The sequence below is a fragment of the Mycteria americana genome, chromosome 7 (genome assembly GCF_035582795.1).
Source record: "Mycteria americana isolate JAX WOST 10 ecotype Jacksonville Zoo and Gardens chromosome 7, USCA_MyAme_1.0, whole genome shotgun sequence".
NCBI classification, from domain to species: Eukaryota; Metazoa; Chordata; class Aves; order Ciconiiformes; family Ciconiidae; genus Mycteria; species Mycteria americana.
In genome coordinates, this window is record NC_134371.1 from 19,461,607 (window position 1) to 19,483,898 (window position 22,292).

At 41.1% G+C, this 22,292-nt stretch overlaps 1 protein-coding gene across 1 annotated transcript; it reads right to left on the reverse strand.

Moving 5' to 3' along the window:
• Positions 1-9,360: 9,360 nt before the first annotated feature.
• On the reverse strand, positions 9,361-11,003 carry CCL20 (C-C motif chemokine ligand 20). Its single transcript, XM_075509231.1, has 4 exons — positions 10,922-11,003; positions 10,539-10,653; positions 9,685-9,762; positions 9,361-9,388 (listed from the first exon to the last, which is right to left on the reverse strand). The coding sequence occupies exons 1-4, from the start codon at positions 11,001-11,003 to the stop codon at positions 9,361-9,363; spliced, it is 303 nt and encodes a 100-aa protein (XP_075365346.1).
• Between the last annotated feature and the right edge of the window lie 11,289 nt (positions 11,004-22,292).

Below are 22,292 nucleotides of genomic sequence, written 5' to 3' on the forward strand. Positions count from 1 at the left end.
CCAGTACCAGGCGGTTTACCACATTCTGTCCTCAGTTTTTTGCTGTAAATCTCCATCTGAACATGCACGCCTCACAGCTTGTCATCACCTGGGTTTAAGAGGCAATAATGACACCGGAAGATGATAAATCAAATCAGGCCTGAGCTCTCGCCTCCTTTCCTTACTTCTGTAAGCAAAAGATTCAGGAGCAGTGGAGTCACGACACAAGTCAATCCCTCTTAGCTCTGTGCCTGCTATCCAGACTGTCCCAAAGGGGCATTGGCATGATGGCTTTGTTTGCCCTGTTCCTATATAGTAACTAGAAAAAATTGCTGGCCACCTGAGCGGGGGACAAAGAGCTAACACTATGCTGAGATGAAGTTTTTCCCGGAGTGCCACCCAGGACAGGCCTGTCTGCAAAATAAATATATAGTAACTAACAGTATGTCTTTCTGAGAAAATAGAACCAGAGTTGTAGCACAGGTAGGATTACCTAAGGAGACTTTAGGCAGCAAAGGTAAAAACTGTAGTGAGGGAGCAAAGGGAAGGACTTAAACATAGCTAATTACTTGAGGACTAGTCAAGCAGCGACTCTGATGATACAGCAGACTGAGCTGAAGTCCATACCACTAAACCTTGACTGTTAAGCAGAAATGCAACTCTTTTTCAAGTTCAGGGAAATGGGCAACTAGTGTATACTTTTAGAAGGAAAATTTTTAGATTACTGGAGCAAAATTGTTGCCCTGATATTTTTTAGCATCCAAAGAGCGCACACAACCTCTAAGCCATGAAAGGCCAGCTTCAAAGAATCTGCATACACACCACAGAGAGTTCAAAAATATCTACACTGGAAAGAAAAATTACATGCTGAGACATTCATCCAGGATCTGCAGCAATTTTTATCTCTGGATGAGATAATCAGCTTTTATGTACAGAGATCAAAAGTATTGAGGTTATTGGCCTGGAAAGGTAACTTATACATCAGTTGCTCCCTGTGCATTTTTGCTTATGTCAGCAGTTTGCAAGGAGTGGCAGAAAGTTAAGATACTATAAACCTCACTATCAGTCAATATTCCAAAGCCTTTGAAAGGCTGCAATATACACTTATCTAGAGTGCTGGAGACAACTGTGTTGGACAGCACGAAGCAAAATTAATACAGTTACAATGAAGAGCTTCCTTTTGAGAACCTTGGGTTCTTCTGCCAACACAGGTTCTGAAAATCTCTCTTTTCTTGAGCCAAAGTACCGTCCTAAGAAGGATAACAAGAAGAAAGTGTTTCTGACTCAAACACACTCTCGCTTGCAGAGAAGAGTGGGTTTTAGGCTTCCTGATTTAAAGTTGTATCATGACCCACTTGTTCTGAAGTAGGTCAGTCTGTGGTATGCTGAACTAAATCAGAAAGGCCAGCCCAAGAGTAGTCTGAGTTAAGGGAAAGATGTAGAAAGCCACTTCCTATTTCTGTTAGAAATGGGTGCAGTGAATTTTTACTAAGGGGAGTTTTTGCATGCTGTCCTTTCTCATAATTGTCAAGTCTGTCAGATGCAGAAGGATTGTGCTCTGATATTTCCTTGTTTCTACTTGGTGAATTAAATGGGTAGGTAATTTTTTTCAAGGTTGTTTTATTCTGGTGTAGATAACCTGCTTCCCCTTGCCTGAACAGACACTGCTATACACATAGACTTCTCTGTGCATTGTTAGAGCTCCTTCTCACTTCTGTTCTGTTATTTCCAATATTAATAATGACACCACAGCCATGAAAAATGTTAAAACTATATTACTTGTATAAGGACATGATCTTCTGGGAGTTTGCTGTTTGCTAGGTAAGAGCTATTCTGGGAGAAAGAGCTGACTGTGTTATAGAACAAAGTGCTCTCTTTCCCAAAGATTACTTTTTATCTTTGCATGGCTGTTTTCATCAATTTAAAGTTATCTCGAATAAAAAAAAAATTACTAGTTGCTATTTGCCTAGAAAGTGTGTCACCTACAAGTTTCTGTTCACATGAAGAGATACATGTGTTTTTTACCTACAGTGAGATAACAAGTACCAGAAAGGAACAGTAGTTCTCTTCTTTGCTCTTTTCTTCCATCTTCCATTTCTGACAAACTGCTTACATATCCCATGCAGTCAGGCAAATTCCCTACATTCTTACTTGTTTCAGTCAAATTTTCACTTAGCTGAAAAAAGTTTTTCCTTGCTGTCCACTTTTTAAGGGAGAGCCTCTCCTCTTAACCTTGCCAAGCTGATGGGTAGACCTGACAACAAAAAACTCAATGCAAAAAAACCCCAATAAAATACATTTATCTTACCCTCTCTGAGAAGAACTCAGAAATGCCTTTAATCTTGCTTTCCATGGTCCAGACTGTAGGGGGCTGAAGACCTTTTGGTTAAGGAGAACTCTGTATCATCCAGTCAAGACGGCAAAGCTGTGGTATCAGGTAATTACGCAAGTATTCTGCAGTCAGATTGTCTGAGCTGCAAGATGAAAGCCAGTGAGTTATCCGGATGCACCTAGTAAGGAAAATAGAGGAGCACTTCTACATATACCTAACACACAATTGAGTCAAACCACTTTGAGTCAGGAGGAAGCAAAAAGCTCCTGACAAATAACAGGATTTCTAGTAAGTCTGTAATAGAATTGAAAAAGATAAGTAGTGAAAGCCACTTTGTTTTAGAAAGCACAGCTTCATTAAAGTGAAAGTGTGCTCATCTCACCATTGTTTTTAATAAAAAAGTAAAAATAACTTATTTGGGCTTTTATATTTCATTTTTGTAATGCAAAAATTCAGTAAACATTTCAGATAAACCATCATGTTTTCTATATATCTATATGCCTTCACTAAGTGTGGTAGTCCTATTGCATTGTCTCTGTGTTTCTTGTTTTCTAAGTTTCTTTACCATCAATTTGATGTACTTCATATGGATGTGCAAAACAATATATATGTATATCATCCATTCATTGTAATTAGCATTAATACAGCACTACCCACTTTCAAATTCAACAAACATTTTTGCCTACTCTCGTACCAACTCTATAGCATCCCTGTAGAGTGAGCAACTCTGAGATTTGGAGTATCTCAGATATCTTTGAGATATTTCTCACCAGGGAGCCCAACTGCTGGGCCGCACTGTTCCTGTTTCCAGAAGCTGATTTGTGTCTCTCCCCCTCATTCTTACCATGAGCATGTCTGACAAAGTGAGGTATTCTTCACAGGCTGAGAAACCCCCAACTAACAGAAAAGCATATCTGATATCTTATTACAACTATCTATGTGTGTTCTCATTCACCATGGCACAGGAAACAGTTAATGTTAGCTCTTGAGCAAGCTAAATCTTCACTGAAGCTTGTGGGCCATTACATCCATCTCCAGCAGGAAAGAAGTGAAGGAGGAAAAAAACCTATAAACCAAACACAGAAAGAACATACACATCTTCAGCCTCAGCTAGAACAGCAATTTTTTTCACTGAAAAAGTGGCTCAAGATCATAATTTCTCATAACTGAAAGTAGTGTTCACTGCAAGAAACATGGCAATAACCTTCCCTTTAAATTTCACTACTACAGCTGCTACTCAAAAACATGAGTCAGATATCAAAACATCATACAACTAGCTTAGGTGTGAAAAGCTGTTGAGATGTTCTTCTTCATCTTTTGTTTTCCAAGGCTTTCTCCATAATTTTGAGGGCTAGAAAAAAGAATCACTGTGAAGCTTAGATTTTTAGGTAAATCAGGATACTCCAGGAGATGGAGCTTTGTGAAAACCTAGTACACTGGAATGCATTGGATCCAAAGGTCACACAGATTTAACCAAGAGGTTAGGTTTGTAAATTAATACATGTAGGAATTAATGATATATTTACAGAATCACAGAATCGTATAGGTTGGAAAAGACCTTTAAGATCATCAAGTCCAACCGTAAACCTAACACTACCAAGACCACCACTACACCATGTCCCTAAGCACCTCATCCAAACGTCTTTTAAATACCTCCAGGGATGGTGACTTAACCGCTTCCCTGGGCAGCCTGTTCCAATGCTTGATAACCCTTTCAGTGAAGTAAAATTTCCTAATATCCAGTCTAAACGTCCCCTGGTGCAACTTGAGGCCATTTCCTCTTGTCCTATCACTTGTTACCTGGGAGAAGAGACCGACCCCCACCTCTCTACAACCTCCTTTGAGGCAGTTGTAGAGAGCAATAAGGTCTCCCCTCAGCCTCCTTTCCTCCAGGCTAAACAACCCCAGTTCCCTCAGCCGCTCCTCATCAGACTTCTGCTCCAGACCCTTCACCAGCTTCGTTGCCCTTCTCTGGACACGCTCCAGCACCTCAATGTCTCTCTTGTAGTGGGGTGCCCAAAACTGAACACAGTATTCGAGGTGCGGCCTCACCAGTGCTGAGTACAGGGGCACGATCACTTCCCTAGTCCTGCTGGCCACACTATTCCTGATACAAGCCAGGATGCCATTGGCTTTCTTGGCCACCTGGGCACACTGCTGGCTCATATTCAGGTGGCTGTCATTTAGTGAACCTTAGTGATTGCATATCACATGTTCCTTGGACACCTCCCCAATAATAAGAATATTAACAATTGGGAAGGAACCAACTTTAACAGAACCTGAGATACAGACATTTTATCCACAGAATAGATACCCATACAAAGTCAACTCCCACTTACATCAGTCGCTTCTGAGAGTCAGGTAGCTCTTTCTCCCTGGATTTTCATATCCCTTTGCTGGCACTGTTAGTCTAGGAAAATCTGCCATGTGCAATTCCTCTTTTCCTCACTTTTGTATGTGCAGCTGTGTGGTCGTGATGGTAGATAAAAATCCCTCTAGTATAGGACATGTATTGCAAGTGTATCCAGCACTATTCTATATATGGACATTATATAGAGCATATCTGTTTTTTCAGGGGATCTCAACCCAGACTATCAATTGTCTCCTTGATACAAGGAGAGTGGAAAAAAAAATTAATAGAGTTTTCAGTTTAAAGTTAAGGAGTAGCAAAATTTCAAGAACATGGAACTGTAGATGCAGATGCTTACAAATAAAATCGTTACTTTATTTTGCAGGTATAACTGAAGTCATATAAGCAAAACTGTAGAAATGCTGTTGTAAATTTAATAGTAACAATTAACATAGTATGTTAGTCTCTACTTTTCCTGTGACATATTTGCTTTTTAATCATACAGTATTCTAAATTTCATCTGATGCTTTTACATGAAATATGTATGTTGGATTGTATAATCTTTGAATAATGCTATAAATTCAAGGAAGCTGAAAGACTATTAAACAAGTGCCTGGTTTTATTTACGGTAGTAGCCACATGAGCAATACACTATGCTTAATATATAATAGGAGCCACAGCACCGTACCTATTGTATATCGTATTTACATGTTCTAATGCCAGCAACTCTTGGTAAGCTTTGACTGGAAGCTCTCTGCAACTGATAATGCAGAAGGAACAAATACAGCAATTTAAAAACCTTTAACAGAGTTAGGACGGCAACACTGGACAGTTAAGGCTGACACCTCCCAGAATAGAGCAACCACAAGATCATAGGAACATAGATCATAGTTTTCCATTTATGTACAGTCATACAACTATAATCACTTAGTACACTTAGCATACACAATGCACTGGTTTTAGTCTGAAGACTAAAAACTTCTTTTATGATTCATATTTTGGCAAAGGATGTTGCCTGTAGCCTGATATTTGGAACAAGACTGCCAGGGTGCAACACAGCTGAGAGCTCAGCATACACAAGGCTTGTTACAAGTGATCATCTGTATTGTTTTGATGTTTATCCAGCTGGGTGTATGCCATTAAAATCAAGTGACAGTGTCATAAGCCTAAAGCCCTTCTTGGTTCATGGATTCCCTGATTCACTTCTCAACAAAATTACAGCTGAACAATGCATTCCAGTACATCGGGAGTGAAGTTCAGTTACATGTGGGCTCATTGGTATCGGTAACTGAAAATAACTGACCAATTATCAACACCCCTATGAAAGAGCTAAAAGTGTCATTGTCACTAAGGACACCCAGTAATGCTTGGTTTTCAGATATACTTGAAAACATGCATACCGCAGGCCAAGAAGGGCCTTCACCCATTTGTCTCTTGGGTTTGCACATGCTTTGCAACCCCCCTTTGTGTGGAAGGTGGAAAAAAACAAGAGATGAGGAACAAAAAACAGTCTTCAACTGATAGTTAGGAGCTACCATCAACTGAACAGTAATTCAACAAATAACTTGTTAGTACTTGCCCAGCAGATGAGATGTGGCAGGTTTTATATTTTAACAGCAAAATTAAATCAGGAGAAGGTTTGCTATTCCTTACAAAAAAATCACTGTCCATGCAATGCTAAGTTATTTTGTTGCTTTGTGCTGGAGTGGGAGAAAAAAATATTAAGAAATTATTAAATCTAATTATGATTCCATATATGAAGAGAAAGTTTTCTGTCAAAGATCCCAAGCTGATGAAATGCTGCAACGTCCTGACTGGGAATGGTGTGAGACTACTTTAGGAAAACAAAAGGAATTAAAAAAGAAGCAAAAATAACAATTAAAAAAAAAAAAACAAAAAACAAAAAAACCCCAACAAAACAAACAAACCAACCAACCAACCCACAGAAAGAATATGCACAAACAGGATTCAGTAATAATACTCCAGCAGGCAGAGGAATCACTGAGGACTGGTCTCAATACAGTGAGAGCAGGAGACTTTGGAACTAAAGTATGAAGTTGTGCTGAGACTTTGAAGGGAAAGCTGTCACACCCATTATCTAAATTATATCCAAGCTGTAATAAAAAGCCTTGTTGGCATTTTGGAAGAAAAAATAATATTTTTTAAATTATATAAATGGAAGGGAAAGAGTCCCCAAATGACCATCTAATACTGCCTCTCAAATTATTCAACAAAATTGCACATGCTGAATTAGGAGCTGAGCACCAAAGATATAGAGGGAAAAGAAACTTACCTACACAAATGCAGAAGAGCCGCACCAAAGTAATCAGGATTCAGGTTTTCCTAGAAATAGTCATGATTTTCAGAGCTGTCAGAACTTTTAACTGGACACTTAAGGTTACTTACAAAAATGTGCCTCTGATCTGATGATTTTGGAGATACAGCACTCACTTATAATGTCTATCTGTATCCTCAGGAATGCATGGAAGGACATGCTATTTTTACATGGAATTTCCTACCAGTAACATAACAACCTTATCAATCTATGTTATTGAGCATAGAAACCAATTTTCAATTTTTTTTTCCCTCCAATGAGGTTGGTTGTAAAAAAATATTCAACTAGAATAAGAGGAACTGAAAAAATATCCCACGAGTCATAGCTCTGTGGAGGAAGCACCCAGGGTTTTGTGGCGATGGAGCCATGGCTGACAAGAAGAAGGACAAGTTACAGAAGCAGTACAAACCTTTTAACAGGCCCAACCTGGGAGTACAAAGAGCCACCCACAGAATTTCACACATTGGTCTTCACTTTCTTATTTTCCTCCCCTGCTTTGAATTCGCTAGCTTGGACTCCAGGCTTTTCTGCACCAAGTTCATATACAGCTCTGGTTCCTAACATCTTCACCGATGCCTACCTATTCCCAAGGTAGGCTTGGGGAACCTCACCTTCTGACACTTTTAATATGAATCCATTCATTGTGTCCGTACCATTTTGTTGGTGCCTGATTTAGTGTGCGAGCTCTTTAAGCCCAAACAGGAGCCTGCGGTAGGGCTAGCAGATATGAGGCAGAGCGCCGCAGTTTTTCCCAGAAGTTAGGGGAATCTCCAGGGAATGCACTAGGTAATTACTCCTCCCTGGAGGGTTGATAGCTTCTTACATGATATCCTTAATATCAGGGACATGGAATCCACCTGCTGGAAATTAAAGCCAATTAATCTTGCTCCTTCAGAGCTTCACCCACAGAGAATTGCCAGTTCCCGGATTTGCAGAGCCACAAGCAGATTGCTTAAGTTCTAGCAAGTTTTGAAACTAGAAAATAACAGCCTTGCACTCATGAACACCATTTAAAAAACCCAATACCTCTCAGCTCCTCTCTCAAGGACACAAAAAATGCTTTACATTTAAGTTTAAATTAAATTAAAATTAATGCTTCTGTCTCTGTGACTAAAAGGTACCAAAAGCCAAGGCATGGATTTATCTGCAAGACTCTGGTACTGATAATGAGAGGACTACACCTACACAGCCTACTTGGTCACATCCCTGAAGTCCATGTGGGCCGTGTAATAGTACCTAAAAAGCTGAGCAGCCTTCCCTATTCAACCTGCACCCATGTCCTACCAGCCCCATAAAGTCCCATTACTTTTATCAGGCATCATTTGTACTGCAGTAGTGTCTGCAGACCTCCATCGAGAGATCCTGTATCAGGAAAATCTCATTATGCTAGAAGTCATAGGATACTATAGGAAATGCATAAAGGGGAGGAAAGCACTGCAAATTTCTCCTCTAGAGATAGTCCTTTATGTTGAGAGCAGACTGTGTTACCATAATGATAATCCTTCTCAGTGAATGAGCTGGAAGCTTGCCCTGTGACAATATGTGTAAGTTTTCTCCTGAATAAATAGAGAAACTGGTAAGAGAAATTCTTTCAAGTCTGATTAAGATGAAGTTGAGCTAAGAACAGGTCTTCAGGTTAAGCAAAAGCTTCATATATAGCAGCTGTCTGGGGGAGAGGAAGGAATTATAAGCTATGGAGGTCCTAGCTACCCATAGGGCAAACAAAGTGAGCAAAGTGGAAAGTGGCTTTAACAGGTGTGAATACATTTGCGTAATTGTTTCAGCTGGAGGCTCATAAGCAAAGAAATTCATTTCAAGGGGAAGTCACCTTTTTCAATTAAAAAATAAACATCACACAGAGAGTGCAGATTTTAACATTTTTTTTAAACTCCAATTTCCATTTTTTCCACAAGCAGACTTTGTTTAACAATAGTTCAAGAAGTATTATAATGCTAACTACAGTTAAAAGGAAACATTTTGGCCCAAGGCAGTGCCAAAGAAGTAACAAAATAAACAGGATAAATAACCCACTTTACACATGCTGAACAAAACAAAAATAACATGCAATAAACTTCACAAAATTCAGACTCTGTACAACAGCTTAAGGTAGTCCTTACTAAATAGTACTCATGTCATATTAGTAACATACACATATCAGTAAAAATAGAAACTATAACAAAATGCTTAATTCAAGCAAAACAGTGATGCAATATGAATCAACTCAAGAAGTTCAACGGTTCCAAAGAAGCCAGAGATAGTGGTGAGTAAGCACACAACAGTGTACAAGACGACAATCTCAACCAAGGGGTTGAACCTAGTGGTTCTTCAGCCACGTCTGTGTTCACTTCCTTGCTGGAAACCGTATCACATTGACATCTTCTTGAGCTTATGGCTGTTAAAAGAATGAGAGAACACACATAAATAATGACTTCAGCCACAGGTCAATTATAGGTTTCTCTCTCCAAGATATAGCACCTCCTGAGAGAATAGCTCAGGTAGAAAAAGGGACAGGTGACATGACTCTCCCTGAGAAGGCTCTAAAAAGGAGTAGCCATGTCTGACAGGAGGTGGAAAGACAAATGTGTTCAGCATTGCCATCAGAAGTGGCATTCAGGAGATGTAAGAAATGGGCTTTCATACATGTTCTGTTTTCATCAGCCTAGTAGTATTTAGATTTTAAATTCCTACCTCAGGAAAAGAAGATGCTTCTTCACCCAGCCTTCCCTAGGATTTACACAAGCGTTCAGCCCGCTGTAGGTGTGGAAACTGGAAAAGAAATAAAGATAAATACATCAGTAAATCATTAGAAATCCCTGCTAGTAAATACTGTGGAGATGAATTTGGCCAAAAATATGCATCGTTGTTACTCTATATAATAAACAATAGCAACTGCTTTGGTAAATGCCAGTTAGATATGGGGATGCTCCACAACCCCTCGAATACTATATGAACAAAAAGAAACACCTAATGAAATGTAAATGTAATAGCTGCTTCAGTCTCAGGGATCATTTTTTGCACCATGAAGTTGTGTTCAATTTATTTGAACTATTGAGACAAAGAACTTTGCTGGATGCCAGAAATAATTTGTGAGAGTAAGCAGAATAGTTGCTGTGAAGCTAAGGTGACAGATAAACATTTAGGAGGGCTAAAACCTTGTGGAAAAAAAATCCAGTCTCTGAGAATTAAGAAAACTCTTGTCGCTTATGTGTCTGTTAACAGGTTTTGGCAAGGGAACACCCTGTGTTGTCTAGAGTGGCCCTCAGCTGGAGACAAAGCATGCCTTTCTTTGCACAGCTGACTCCTAAAGAGTCAGATTTATTATTTACATTGTACTGCTGTCCTATGAGTTAGTGGTCCCTATCATCTAGAGGTTGTGAATTTTGTTTACAGGTATTACATGCAGTTTATTCAGTTAATTTAATGTTTTGAGAAAGCAAGAAAAATCATGCTTATAATGTTCAAATCATTGTTTCTGCCCAAACAGACATCCTAAGGTCAATACATGTCAGAAAAAACAGAGGATATTCTGAAAAGTAACTTACATGATCGCATGGATATCACAGACTTCACTGGAGAGTTGTTCAGTATAACCCTTTAGGGCCCATCGAGGCAGACGCACTTTGGTATAAGACAGGCAGCAATCCTGGTTGCTTTGTGCTGGAATGAAGGAAAATGACAAAGTAAATAAAACCCATTTGGACCACGCTGCCGTGCTGCCTAGGGTACTCGCTGTTCAGCCCCCTGGCTATCCAGCTCCCCATCAACAGAAGAGGAGCATTAGGCAGCATACTTTGCTGAAACAATTCCCTTCCACCTCAGCCTTGTCCTGCTGCCCTCTGCAAGCGTGCACACCCGGGCGTGGCTGGTGAGCTGCGGAGCGGCACCGAGAACCCCTTCCTGGGGCCAAACGCCCGAGCTTACTCACCTTCGGAGGTGCCGCACAGGAGCAGCGCCAGGAGCCCCAACAGGGAAACCAGGACAAAGCTCTTGCTGCTAAAGCCAGCCATTTCCACTCCACGCAGCAGCTGTGCTCCGGTGAGCGCTCGCCTGCTGGTCTTGCTAGCCTTGCCGCACCTCCACCTGCTTATAAAGGGGTGGCAGGAGCTGCGGAAATTCACACGCGGGCGGGTTCCACTGTCATCAGCGGGTTTCCCCACGGCAAATTCCATCATGCCCGATTCGGCCCCAGCACACCTTCCTGGTGCTATAACCAGAGATAACAGCATGCTGGGGAATTTTTTTTTTTTTTTTAAAGTAGGTTAGAAGATTCAGCCAAAAAGAAAAGGAAATAAAAGTCTGTGAGGTAGTGGTTCTGTGGGTGAAGCATGTATATTTTTAGGGGTAGGAGTGTGGGTTGTGAAATGAGGAAAGTCAGATGTAGGTAAGTCTCGATGTTACCTACAGAAACCGCGTATCTGCTGTGCTCTAGTTTAATAAGCCCAACTTGGGGTCAGAGGGATGGGGGCCTAACCCACCCAGATTCATTTCAGTATGGCATGCTCACAGCAGCTGGGTAGCTATCTGCAATAATAGCAAAGCACTACATTAATATTTACTGGTTGGCCAACACAGTAACATCAGGCTTTCCAGATTACTGCTTTCTGAGCTCTAGATTGTAGTAATGGTGGGGACACATGAGCAACATAGATTATTCATGGAAATGGGTTTCTTTGCCATATATATCTTTGCCATATATTCACTGGCATCACTATCTGCCAGTTTGTTACACATCTGAACTATTTCATCTGAAACAGCTTAAAAGCATCTTGAAATGGGGTCTATATTTTCTACTGAATCTGTACTGTCCAGAATGCATCAATGCTGTTTCATAAGCAATAGCTGTATCTTGTTACTTTCCCATGCCAAACTGTACCAGCGTACTGTGACTCCTGAACATTCAATTAAAACACACACACTCTTAAAACTGCCTCACATGGCTCAGGAGAGACCCCCGGCAGAGAGGCTCTGTTGTCGCTGCAAGTACACTGTTTGAACTGCTACTGAAGGCTGTTCAGACATTGGAAAGTAATTCCAATGCCGTTTAGTGACCTGTGTGAAATGAATGGGATGGCCGCAGGCCATGTCCTGGTCAGCTGTGTACACAGGAGCTGCTACCAGCTCCAGGTAGTTATAGAGTAACCTAGGCTTTAAGTAGCTTCTCTTAAGGTAGAGCTCAGGGACACGGTCATAGTCAGTTTGTAATTACATACCTTCTATTCTTCACAGATTGCCAGTACCTCTCACGAAGGGTGCATTCCTATTATTTCTCCCTAGAAATGTAAAAATTTGAACTCTAGAACAGATTATTATTCAGAGAAATTAATTTCTCTATTTAACAGCCAGAATTTAGGGAAGCTCAGATGGCTAGGGTACATATGAGCGGCCTTGCAGTGTGGATGGTGTCACATATGTTGGAGATGCTTCTCCTCAGAGCCACTGCCATTGGCCAAGGAACAGGGGAAGAGGCAATAAAGATCCCATGCCCTGATGTATCCTGCTTTTTGTAACTTCTTTATGGATCATAGTGAAATGCCATAAAAATACATAAAGATCAATGCTCTCAGTACGCAGCTATTTCTGAACTGTTTTAAGGACTGTCTGTAAGCGTTACGCAATGCCACAAAATAGCTAACTAGAATGATAACACCTGAAATGATGGAAGTTTGGCTTGATAGCTTTTTCCTTTCCATAAGGAGAGGCGTAGTTAAACGTGAATCACTTATAACTATTTCTAGATTGACAGGTATCAAGAAGCATCAGGTTGGCAATAAGCAATTCTCTATCTCCCCCATCAGCACCACTTTTTTTTTTTTTTAAACTGTCCAGTAACAACCTGGTATTTTTCATTTACTTATTATTTTTTAAGCAGGAGTTCACACCATCCAGTCTCTATCAAGCAACTGCCTTTAAGAAGATATGAAAATTAGGCATTGGGTTATCAACCCACATTCCTCCACTTCCACCCTCCCATTTCACTCTACTGTCGATACTAGGAAAGTCTCCAGCTACTTTAGAAAGAGAACTTTCTAAGATTGTCAAGATAGGAAGTGTATCTTCTTATCCATGGATTAGTATCAAGAGCATCAAAAGCACTAGGCAAAAAATAATTTTAAAAGTTGCTAACAAAGCCTTCTAAAAAAAGAGATCAGTTTGTCTCCTGTCTTGCTAATGTACTTGTTACTCCTGAAGTTCCCCTCTCCCCCATTAGTTTGGAGACTTGAGACATAACTGATTAGGATGATTATAATGTTTATTAGGCAGCGCATATTTTAAAAAAAAGCTAATACCTTAATTGACTAATAAAAACACCACTATTATTAGCAATTTTACTTCACAATTATATCACTTCAAGTAATATTGAGTTTCAATTCTATTGATTACTATTAGTATTGATACAGTGGTTACATTAATATATCGGTTAAATTATTATAAAGCAAACTGAAAAATCACTAGTAAGTACTATTAAATTGCAATTCTGCCGCCTTGCCTCCTGCACTGAGTATTAAGGTACAAATCTATCCTTCCTTACAAGTTTATCCCTTCTTACTCCCCCCTCCGGCACTGTCTTTCAGATGTAGACCTGGTGGAGAGTCTGGTGAGTTGTCCACAGGGGTTGTCCCCTGCACCCTAGGGAGCTTGGGCCCACAGGTCAGCTTCACCACTGCCTGGAGGCAGCCACATTCCTTCTGTCACAAGATCCTCCTATTTCTTGCTCTCCTTCCCCATTTTTTCCTTTTCTTGAACCCACCTTTTCACCATCTCTGCATCTCCTTCCCTCTGCCCAAACTCCCCCCAAATAAACAACTTACCCCTAATTCCTTTTCCTCATTGATCCCAAATCTATTACACGCATACCCAACTTTGGTGTTTCTTATGCCATTTCTCAGGCAATTACAGCCTAACACGTGATTACTGGTACTGTTATCTAGATGGAGGTGGCCTTGTATTTCAAGTCTCCCTTCTGACTCTACAGCTCTATTTCTTCTCCATTCAGTGCTTTTTGGACAGAATCTTCTCAGCTGAGCTTTGACACCCCTACCTACTCCTAACTAAGCACAAGCAGTTTGGATACCAGAGCAATGACAACACCCAGTTAGTGCTCACCCCATACTTCTGCCCTTAGGCAGTTTTCATCGCACCTCTGGTTCCCACCAGAGGCCGTGGCTGGTGGTGTGCCCCATATCGCAGCGGGACTCTTGCTCACGGTACTCATTTTATGTCATGGTTTGTTTGATTTAGGAAATTAGGTTAAGATTTAGATTTAGAACAAAAGCCATCAGGAGGGCCTCAACTTCAGGAGCACTGTCCTTTTGTTTGTACTTAGTGTGTACAAAGTACCTTCAGTTTATTTGCACAAAGTAATTTAAAAAAAATCAAAAAAGGTTTAATACAAATGGCTGAAGAAAGTTGCCTGCTAGGTCCTGATATGACTCATGACCATATCTTATCAGTCTTTACTTTTACAAGTCCATAATGCAAACAGAAGGCAAAAAATATAAAAACAGGGAGGTGTTTATGTGTTCAAGGGAAGTGATTATTCCCTGCGGACAAGGGGATGGCGACTGTTGTCCACCCTGACCCAATGAGACTTTCGTCCTGGTTTCCCTTAGCACCTGCGTGACCAAATGGGGCCACATGGACTGGACAGGGGACTGCAACACAGGTGAAAGACTGGGCCACCGGGCTCCAGGGTGGCAACCAGCACCGCAGAGTCTGTTCATGGGCCACTTTCGGTGGTCATTGCGGGGCCAATACATTGCGTTTAGTGTTCTAATACTGATGCAATTAGGAGGCTGCACGTGAAGTGGGGGTCAGCTAGGGAGCCGCCAGGTCAAGGGAGGCCATTACTTCTCTGCGCTGGGGCCCACGAGGCTGCGTGGGGAGGGCTGTGCCCAGAGTCTCCTCAGAGGGGCAAAGCTGAAGCACAAGAGGCAGCAGCCACAAGTTGTGGAAAGGGAAATTTTCATCAGACATAGTGAAAAACCCTCTTCATAGCAAGGAGGGTGAAGCACTGGGACAGGTTGCCCAGGAGGGGATGTGAAAGCCCAGTTTGAATACCCTTGGAGATACTCAGACCTCAACTAGACATGCCCCTGCCCTGAGCGTGATCTTACACTTGGGTTCCTTCCCAAGCCACTGTCAAGCCCACATTATTTTTTTCTGGTTTTGTCATGTCTGACTCTCCTTTTCTTCTTTTAGTTTCCTATCTTATTTGTCTCTTCCCGACTTTCCTTTGCTGTAAGTTTCTCAACTTCCCACCCTTCTCTTTTCTCTCCTTAGATCCCCTCACAAACCCTGCTCTCCCTCCCTGTTGCTGCACTCACAGTAAGACAATGCACCAAAACACAGATTGACAAAGTTTTTGGCCCCTCCTAAACCTCCCCTCCTGTTGTTCCAGGGACCAGAGGGAACAGGCCAAACACCTCCTGTATGTATTATAAAAGATGGGGCAAAGGCAGCCTAGGTTCCAGTGCTGTGAAGCCGTTCAGTTAGAACTGTGAAAGGAGAGGAAATGCATCACAGCAAAACTGAGCCTTTTCCAAGGTAATATTGGGAAACCGATAGTTCTGAGCACTTTGGGGATGTTAAAGAGGAGAGCTAGGGAGTCAGACTGCTCTCAGACACTGGCTGGAAAGCTACAGCCTCTCTGTCCCTTCTTTCCCTGGTCACCAGGCTGCTGTCTCCTGGTAATATGCTTCCTCTCTTTTATTCCAAAGGGCTTTTACTCACAGAAATACCTGCTGAGAGTCTCAAGTGAGTGAGTGCTGAAGGGACTTAATAGTTCAACCTTGATAAACACCCCTGTACCAGTGGAAAAATGGGCATTATTTCTGGGGGATGGGATTGCTCCATCACTCTTCCCATTGAGGAGCAGCACAGAAGCAGACCGCCTGTTTTCCAGGTACACGTGGAGTTGTGTCAATAAAGCTATGTCTGTTTTCATGCAAAATCTTGCATATGAGAAGCCATATGCACATGGAAAAGTCAGAACTGTACATGATTTGGGAAACAGTTTGGAATGCTTTGAAACTCTGGCCCCACAATGGTAATCTATGTGACTATGCAGCTCTGCTATGAGATCCCAAAACGGTTATACAGATGCAAGGCTTAAAACACTCCATTAACTTCTGAAGAGAGATAGAGAAGGAATTTCATAATCGTTAACTATTTGATTGATAGACTACAGCTTGTAGTCACTTCTTTACGGGCTTAGGTCTAATATTAAACATGAAAGATTTAAAAAAAACCCCAACCAACCAAACAAAAAACAAACCATCTCTTACCTACCCTGATGTTAGATGCTGTCTAGAATATCTTTACCTATCCCCTACAATAAGACAAGAAACATATTGACAGTTTTCAATTGACTGGCAGCAATTTACCAAAATTCCCATTTTTATTCATCCTTGCAAAGAGATGTTGTTTTATTACATATTACTGAGCATGTCCAAACTGCTAAAGTAAAGCATTATAGCAATACAGCTGATCAACCAGGAAGGACAGGACCAAACAGGGGAAATTCCCTTCTGTAATTTCCAATGGTTTAGGACACCTTTGACAGAGCAAAGAATCGGAGAAGGCACTAGTTCAAAGGAACAGGGCCAAATGCGGGGATTTAATCATTGCATATCTCTGATGATGAAATACATAAAAAAATCCCAAGCACAAAAGTTCCACCGCTAACTTGCTCAATATCTCTGGAGCTTTAGAAGCTGTGATGCAATACAGTGATTTCATGCAGTGTAACACTTGCATGACTGACAAAAATCCTTATCTGAAGGAAGAAACCAATTTTCACTAATTATACGTTGCACTTCATAAGGAAGAGATCTAGAAAAACTATTGAATGATACTGGTTCGATGCAATGATGGACAAATTATATGCCTGTTGGGAGAAATGAACCTCTAATCTATCGAAAGTGCAGGTTATGAGGAGGCTGGTGCATCTGCCTGGAACATCCCAGCATCCATCCTACCACTGCTGGTTGCTAGCTGCTACATACATACAGGAGCTGAATATCTGGTGTTCTGAGGGCAGATTTCTCTCTTTCAAAATTAACCCTACTCTGTCTATAGCCCCTCGTGGTAGCCAACCACCTTTTCACAGAAATGGACCTCCCAAAGTTGAAGGCAAAACCTATAGTTGGAAAGAAGGATGAAAATAATAGTCAAAAGAAGAAACGATTAAAAGTTGCCTACCAAGCTGAGCTCAAGGTTACATTAGATTTGCTTTATTACAGCTCTGTCTCCCTTCCAATCTAAATTTGTATGTGCCTTTAGCATAATAAACACAACAAAAGAAACATTTCAACTACTATGTTTCTGACCATTAAAGAAGTTGAGAAGCGCCAATTTTCTGCATAACTTCTACAAAGGTGGTGAAGAAGGGAAGGAATCACTTGAGAGGATACAAGATGTATCTCCTGCAAGGGACTGAGACCACCAAGCGTCATTTGTGGACAAAAAGAAACCTGCTTACAAAAAGGAGTAATGTGATTTACTATGGTCTAACATCCTGGAATCTTCACAAAAAAGGCTGTCAGCAACCTTTTAGCACTAGGGTCTAGCACTAGAGTTTTAGCACTAGAGCACCCATTGAAACTAAGCCTGAAGCTTCTGGTTTTCTATAGCCCCCACCTCACCACCTCTACGCATGTCGGTTAGTGCTTCACTGCTGTGGTGTGGCTGAGAGTTTCTCAGAGATGTACAGATCACAAAGAAGGTCTGGAAAATAAGAGTGGCTGGGCCAAAATCCGCAGCCTGAACACCAAGGCACCTTCCAGTACTAACAAATGGGGGTTTGCACTTAAAAAATATTTAATTCAGAAGGAGGAGGAAAAGATAGTATTCCTTGGCAATTATGAGAGAGATATATGTGACCTTTTCCAGACTTTGACAATTAGTAGACAAAAACAGAGGTGGGAAAAAAACCCCTGGCACTTAAAAATTTCATTAGAAATGCAGTTTTGGGTGGGCTGAAGCTATTCATGACATCAATTGAAACATAGTGAATAGTTTTATCTAAAAATTAGAATAATTTAGAAAATGTGAAGCTTCTTTTTTTCTTGTGTTCTATATTTGCTTCCTTAAGTTGACCTAAAACAAATAAAACAAACCCTAAAAAGAAAAGAGAAGAAAGAAGAACTAAGTGACGTGAAGTGGTAAAGTTTTAAGTTGACCAAGAGAACCCATTGACTGAAAGTTTTACTGAGTCACACTTGACATACAGAGCACTTGATCACTCTGGACTACTTAGTACATGATTAACACATAGCATTTTGTCATGTATTACTTGAAGACTAGCTTAAACATATCCAGTAACACCTGCTTATTTTGGATTGCCAGACAAAAAACAAACAAGTTTGTTTTTAGTAGATAGTAGTAAACACTATTGAGTGGCTGTGTCATGAACATTGGCAGAGTAGCCATGGACACAGTCTTTCTCAAGGCAAGTGCTGCAATCACTATAGCTTTTCAGCACTGCGCAATTATGTTGTAGGGACTTTCCTGTGGGGAGATTTAAAGCATGGTTGCCCAAACCAGCCAGCTTGGACTTCCCTCTGTCCAAGAGTCCGGCTCTTTTTCCAAGGAAACCACAGCCCTGGGCCCTTCCATCCCGACTCTTCCAGGTTCTTTTGCATAACACAACTGAGATACTGCCTTTCTTATCGTCCTATACCCTTGAAATTCCTTTTCTGGACCTTAGTCCTCACCTCTTGATTTCTGCAAGAGGCATTTGGGGGCCCTAACAAGGGCAGTCTTGCCCTAGCTCCCATGAAGGAAATGTCTGCCAGGGTCATTTTTCCTCTCTTTCTACAAGGTTCCCCTTGGCTGCTTCAAGGATATCTTGCTTTTCCTCATTTTCAAAGTCTTTCTCACCTTACTGCTGGCCCAGACAACTCTAGTCAGCCACAGCACTGCTCTGTTGGTTAGGCCCTTGGCCAGGGCTTTAAGGAAGGTGCTGTTCCCAGCCACGCAGGACTGCTCACAAGCTTCACGGGCTCCTGTAAACAGCAAGGGCTTGTTCTGTAAGAACCAGAAAAGCTGCTCAAACACAAGGTGTTTTAAGCCAAGCAATATGGGCTTGACAGAAATCTGCTAAAACAAAGTGAACTGTGTTTTACAAGAACATTTTCGCCTCGAGTTACTAGACTTAGCCTTCCTCACATCAGAGGACGGCCCTTTTTTTATGCGTGTTTGTACACAACCTAGCGCACTGAGAGACCTGGGAACCAGGGCCAGATCTTGAGGATATGACACATACACTGTAACTGCTGCCTTTGAAAGGACTAACAGGAAGATGAAGGCACGTGGAGAAAATCTTGGACCACTAAAAAAAAAAACCCATTATTCTTCCTGAAGGGGACAAAACCCAACACAGTGTTGGGGAAAAAAACAAAAACAGAACCCCCCCTCCCCTAGTACACTGCAAGTGTTTGGTGACTCTGTTATCCAAACTCTTCTGAGCTAGCAAGAAATCATGGTATTAGAAGAATCCAGGACATTTTGAGTACAAGAATTTTTACTGTCAGACGAACACTAGCAGCATGATGCATTTATTTTAAGTGTCTCTCAAATGTCATTAGAGATTTAGCATTAAATGAAGCATCCAGCATGTGCACTTGTCAAAATGTGGCAAATGTTCTTCCAGCAGGCATTTACTACCTGGGCTGTTGCAATGACTCAAAGTCTCCCACAGTGTCTGTAATGAGGTGCACCTTGAGGGCAAAAAAAAAAAAAAAAAAAAAAAAATTATAAGGTAGAGCGGAGGTGCTAAGCTGAAACCTCCTACACATAGGAGTTGTGTAAATGCAAATTTGCATCTCTGAAACGAGATGTCCATCCATGACGACAGGGCAAAATCTGCCACTAGTGGGAGGTTTGTAGGATAAGTGTACAAGGAAACACGCCTCAGAAAGTGATCTTCCAACACGAAAAGTTACTTAGAAATCCTTTCAGGTTTTTCCTTTCGTCTCGCTTTGGCAATCCACGGTAAATCACCATTAGTCACTAAAAGTATTAACCAATTTAAATGAGACTTCTTTGACCTACATATCATTTCCTTTTTGTTACTTAACTAGAGATGAAGAAAGTATGCAATCAAAGAAAGGCTAAAGCAGAAGCTAAGAGTGTGCATTGAATTAGATTGTATAGCACCATTACAAAAAATACAAATAGGATGGCAAAGTCACCAGGTCCAATCATCAAGTAGGAAATTTGGAGATATTGGGGTTTTTTGGTGCTGGGATCTGCATACTACACGCATCCATCTGTGACCGGAGTGCCCTCCAAATTCTAAAGGTGAAGCTTAATAGATTCTTTTATTCTCTTCCTCATCTCCTAAAAGCATGGGTTTTACTCATTTTTTTGTTACAGTGTTGAACAATGATTGCACTGAATTAAAAAGATGAGTTTTTTCATTTCTACCAAAAAAATCAGCAAGAGTTGGCACAAGCTCTATATCCAGAGACTACTTGCCTCGTGGACTTTAGCTGGCTCATTGGTCATGTGGAGCTCATAGCTGTCATGGGAGTGATCTGTGGTTGGCACTGATGAGAAAACAGGCCACAACTTTTGGAGCATTTGGTACTTTATGAAAGCGATTGTTTCATTCTTATATGTAACATGTAGCTCATATCAAGGAAGTGTTAAGCAAAATGTTCTTATTAGCCACAGAAAATAGACGTGTTTCTCCCAACCACAGTTTGCAGAAGTGAAGAGCTCAAAGCCAACTTGTGAACCACACTGACAATCTTAAAGTGATGGTGAAAGATAGCTTTGCAGTCACAGCAAAATTTCAACCACTTCTTTCTCGCCAGGATCATTTATCCTCCACCACTTCATCCAGAAATACCAAACTGCTCTTCTTCCTTTAAACACTGATGGCTTCTATGCCATTAGAAGAGCTGACAGACATGCTGTGTGTGGGGCGGAGGGAAACTAGAGCCCAGTACACCCACCCACAGCCAGCGCTTGCACAAAAGTTGGCTGCAGACCTACAGCAACCACCACAAAAGTTTAAATAAAAGGAAAATCCCCAGAGAATCCCACTGACAAAGTAGTAGTTTCTGTCCTTCACTGATGACCTGGAAGGAAAATGTAAGGAAAACAAAAGGAACTACTTAAGGTATAACCTATTCTTCTGTAAGCCTTTCTGCCCTGCTGTGACATTCATTGAATGCAACAGGACGACTTTTTCCAACTTCCAGTCAACTTTGGATAACACTATTTTTGGATTTCAGTTCTCTGTTTTAAAAGTTTCAAGACAGTATTTTGCTATTGATACAATTGCAACAGAAATAAATTTGGCTGTTAGGACTAAAATGTACCCCGATGCCAAGAGGGAGACCATACATAAGATTTAATTTGTCTGTTCAGTCCTGGAAATGTTATCATCTATTCAACTTGCTTTATTTTTTGTTGTTGTTATTGTTCAAAAGTAGTTTTGAACCATAAAAACCAAGGTTGAAAATGTTAACATTTAATTTTCCAGCATTCTCAGACATATAAATCAAAGAGGAAGACACCACCAAGCTTACAAACAGCTTCAGTTTGAACAATGAATTTTGTAGCAGAACAGTATCAGCAGATACCTTCACATGATGGACTGTTTTCTGGCTCGGCTCTGTGGCTCTGCTGGACCACGCTGCTTTGCACCCCTCAGCTGGGAGACCAGAGTGTGCTTTGTGCCAATCAGAGTGAGAAAGTAAAAGGGAGATCTTGCTCAACTGACAAACCTCAGACAATGTGAAACACCTTTATTTGGAAACCTACCAAAGTCTCTTGGTAGGTGAACACCAGGTGTTCACAAGAGACATGGAGCAAATCAGAGAGCTGCAATGCAGGTCACTGTGATGCTAACAGGGATGTCATACATCCCTGTAGAGTCTTGGCAATGCTCCCAAGGGGACACCCAGTATAAATTGGATGCTACTTCCCCCGCCTCTCACAACTATGCAGTTGTTGACCCGTCACCAACATTTAATTCAACAATGAAACTGTAACCAAAAAGAGGAGAAAATCCAGCCAGTGACTAATATTGCAGAAAGCTGAAGATACTGAAGTTTCTCCGGCCAATAACAGGAGATCAAGAGGGTAAAGGACTCCTTTCAACCCAGCACTGGCCCAAAGTTAGCAGTGTACAAAAGGGGACATAAAGCATGGTTCTGCAAGCAAAATAGGTTCAATCGGTCTTTATAAACTCATCACAAAACCTTTACGTGCTCCACGCTGTGTTGGTAGTACATTATAGCAAGAGCTCCAGGCCTTACTTATGCAAACATCCAAGTGTGCCA

Excerpts from the sequence above, each read along its gene's own strand:
- CCL20 (XM_075509231.1), bottom strand. The coding sequence starts at position 11,003 with ATGGCTGGCTTTAGCAGCAAGAGCTTTGTCCTGGTTTCCCTGTTGGGG. Across the intron at positions 9,763-10,538 it reads TGTGATATCCATGCGATCAT|TTTCCACACCTACAGCGGGC; the intron begins GTAAGTTACTTT and ends TTTCTTTTCCAG. Across the intron at positions 9,389-9,684 it reads AAGCATCTTCTTTTCCTGAG|CCATAAGCTCAAGAAGATGT; the intron begins GTAGGAATTTAA and ends TTCTTTTAACAG.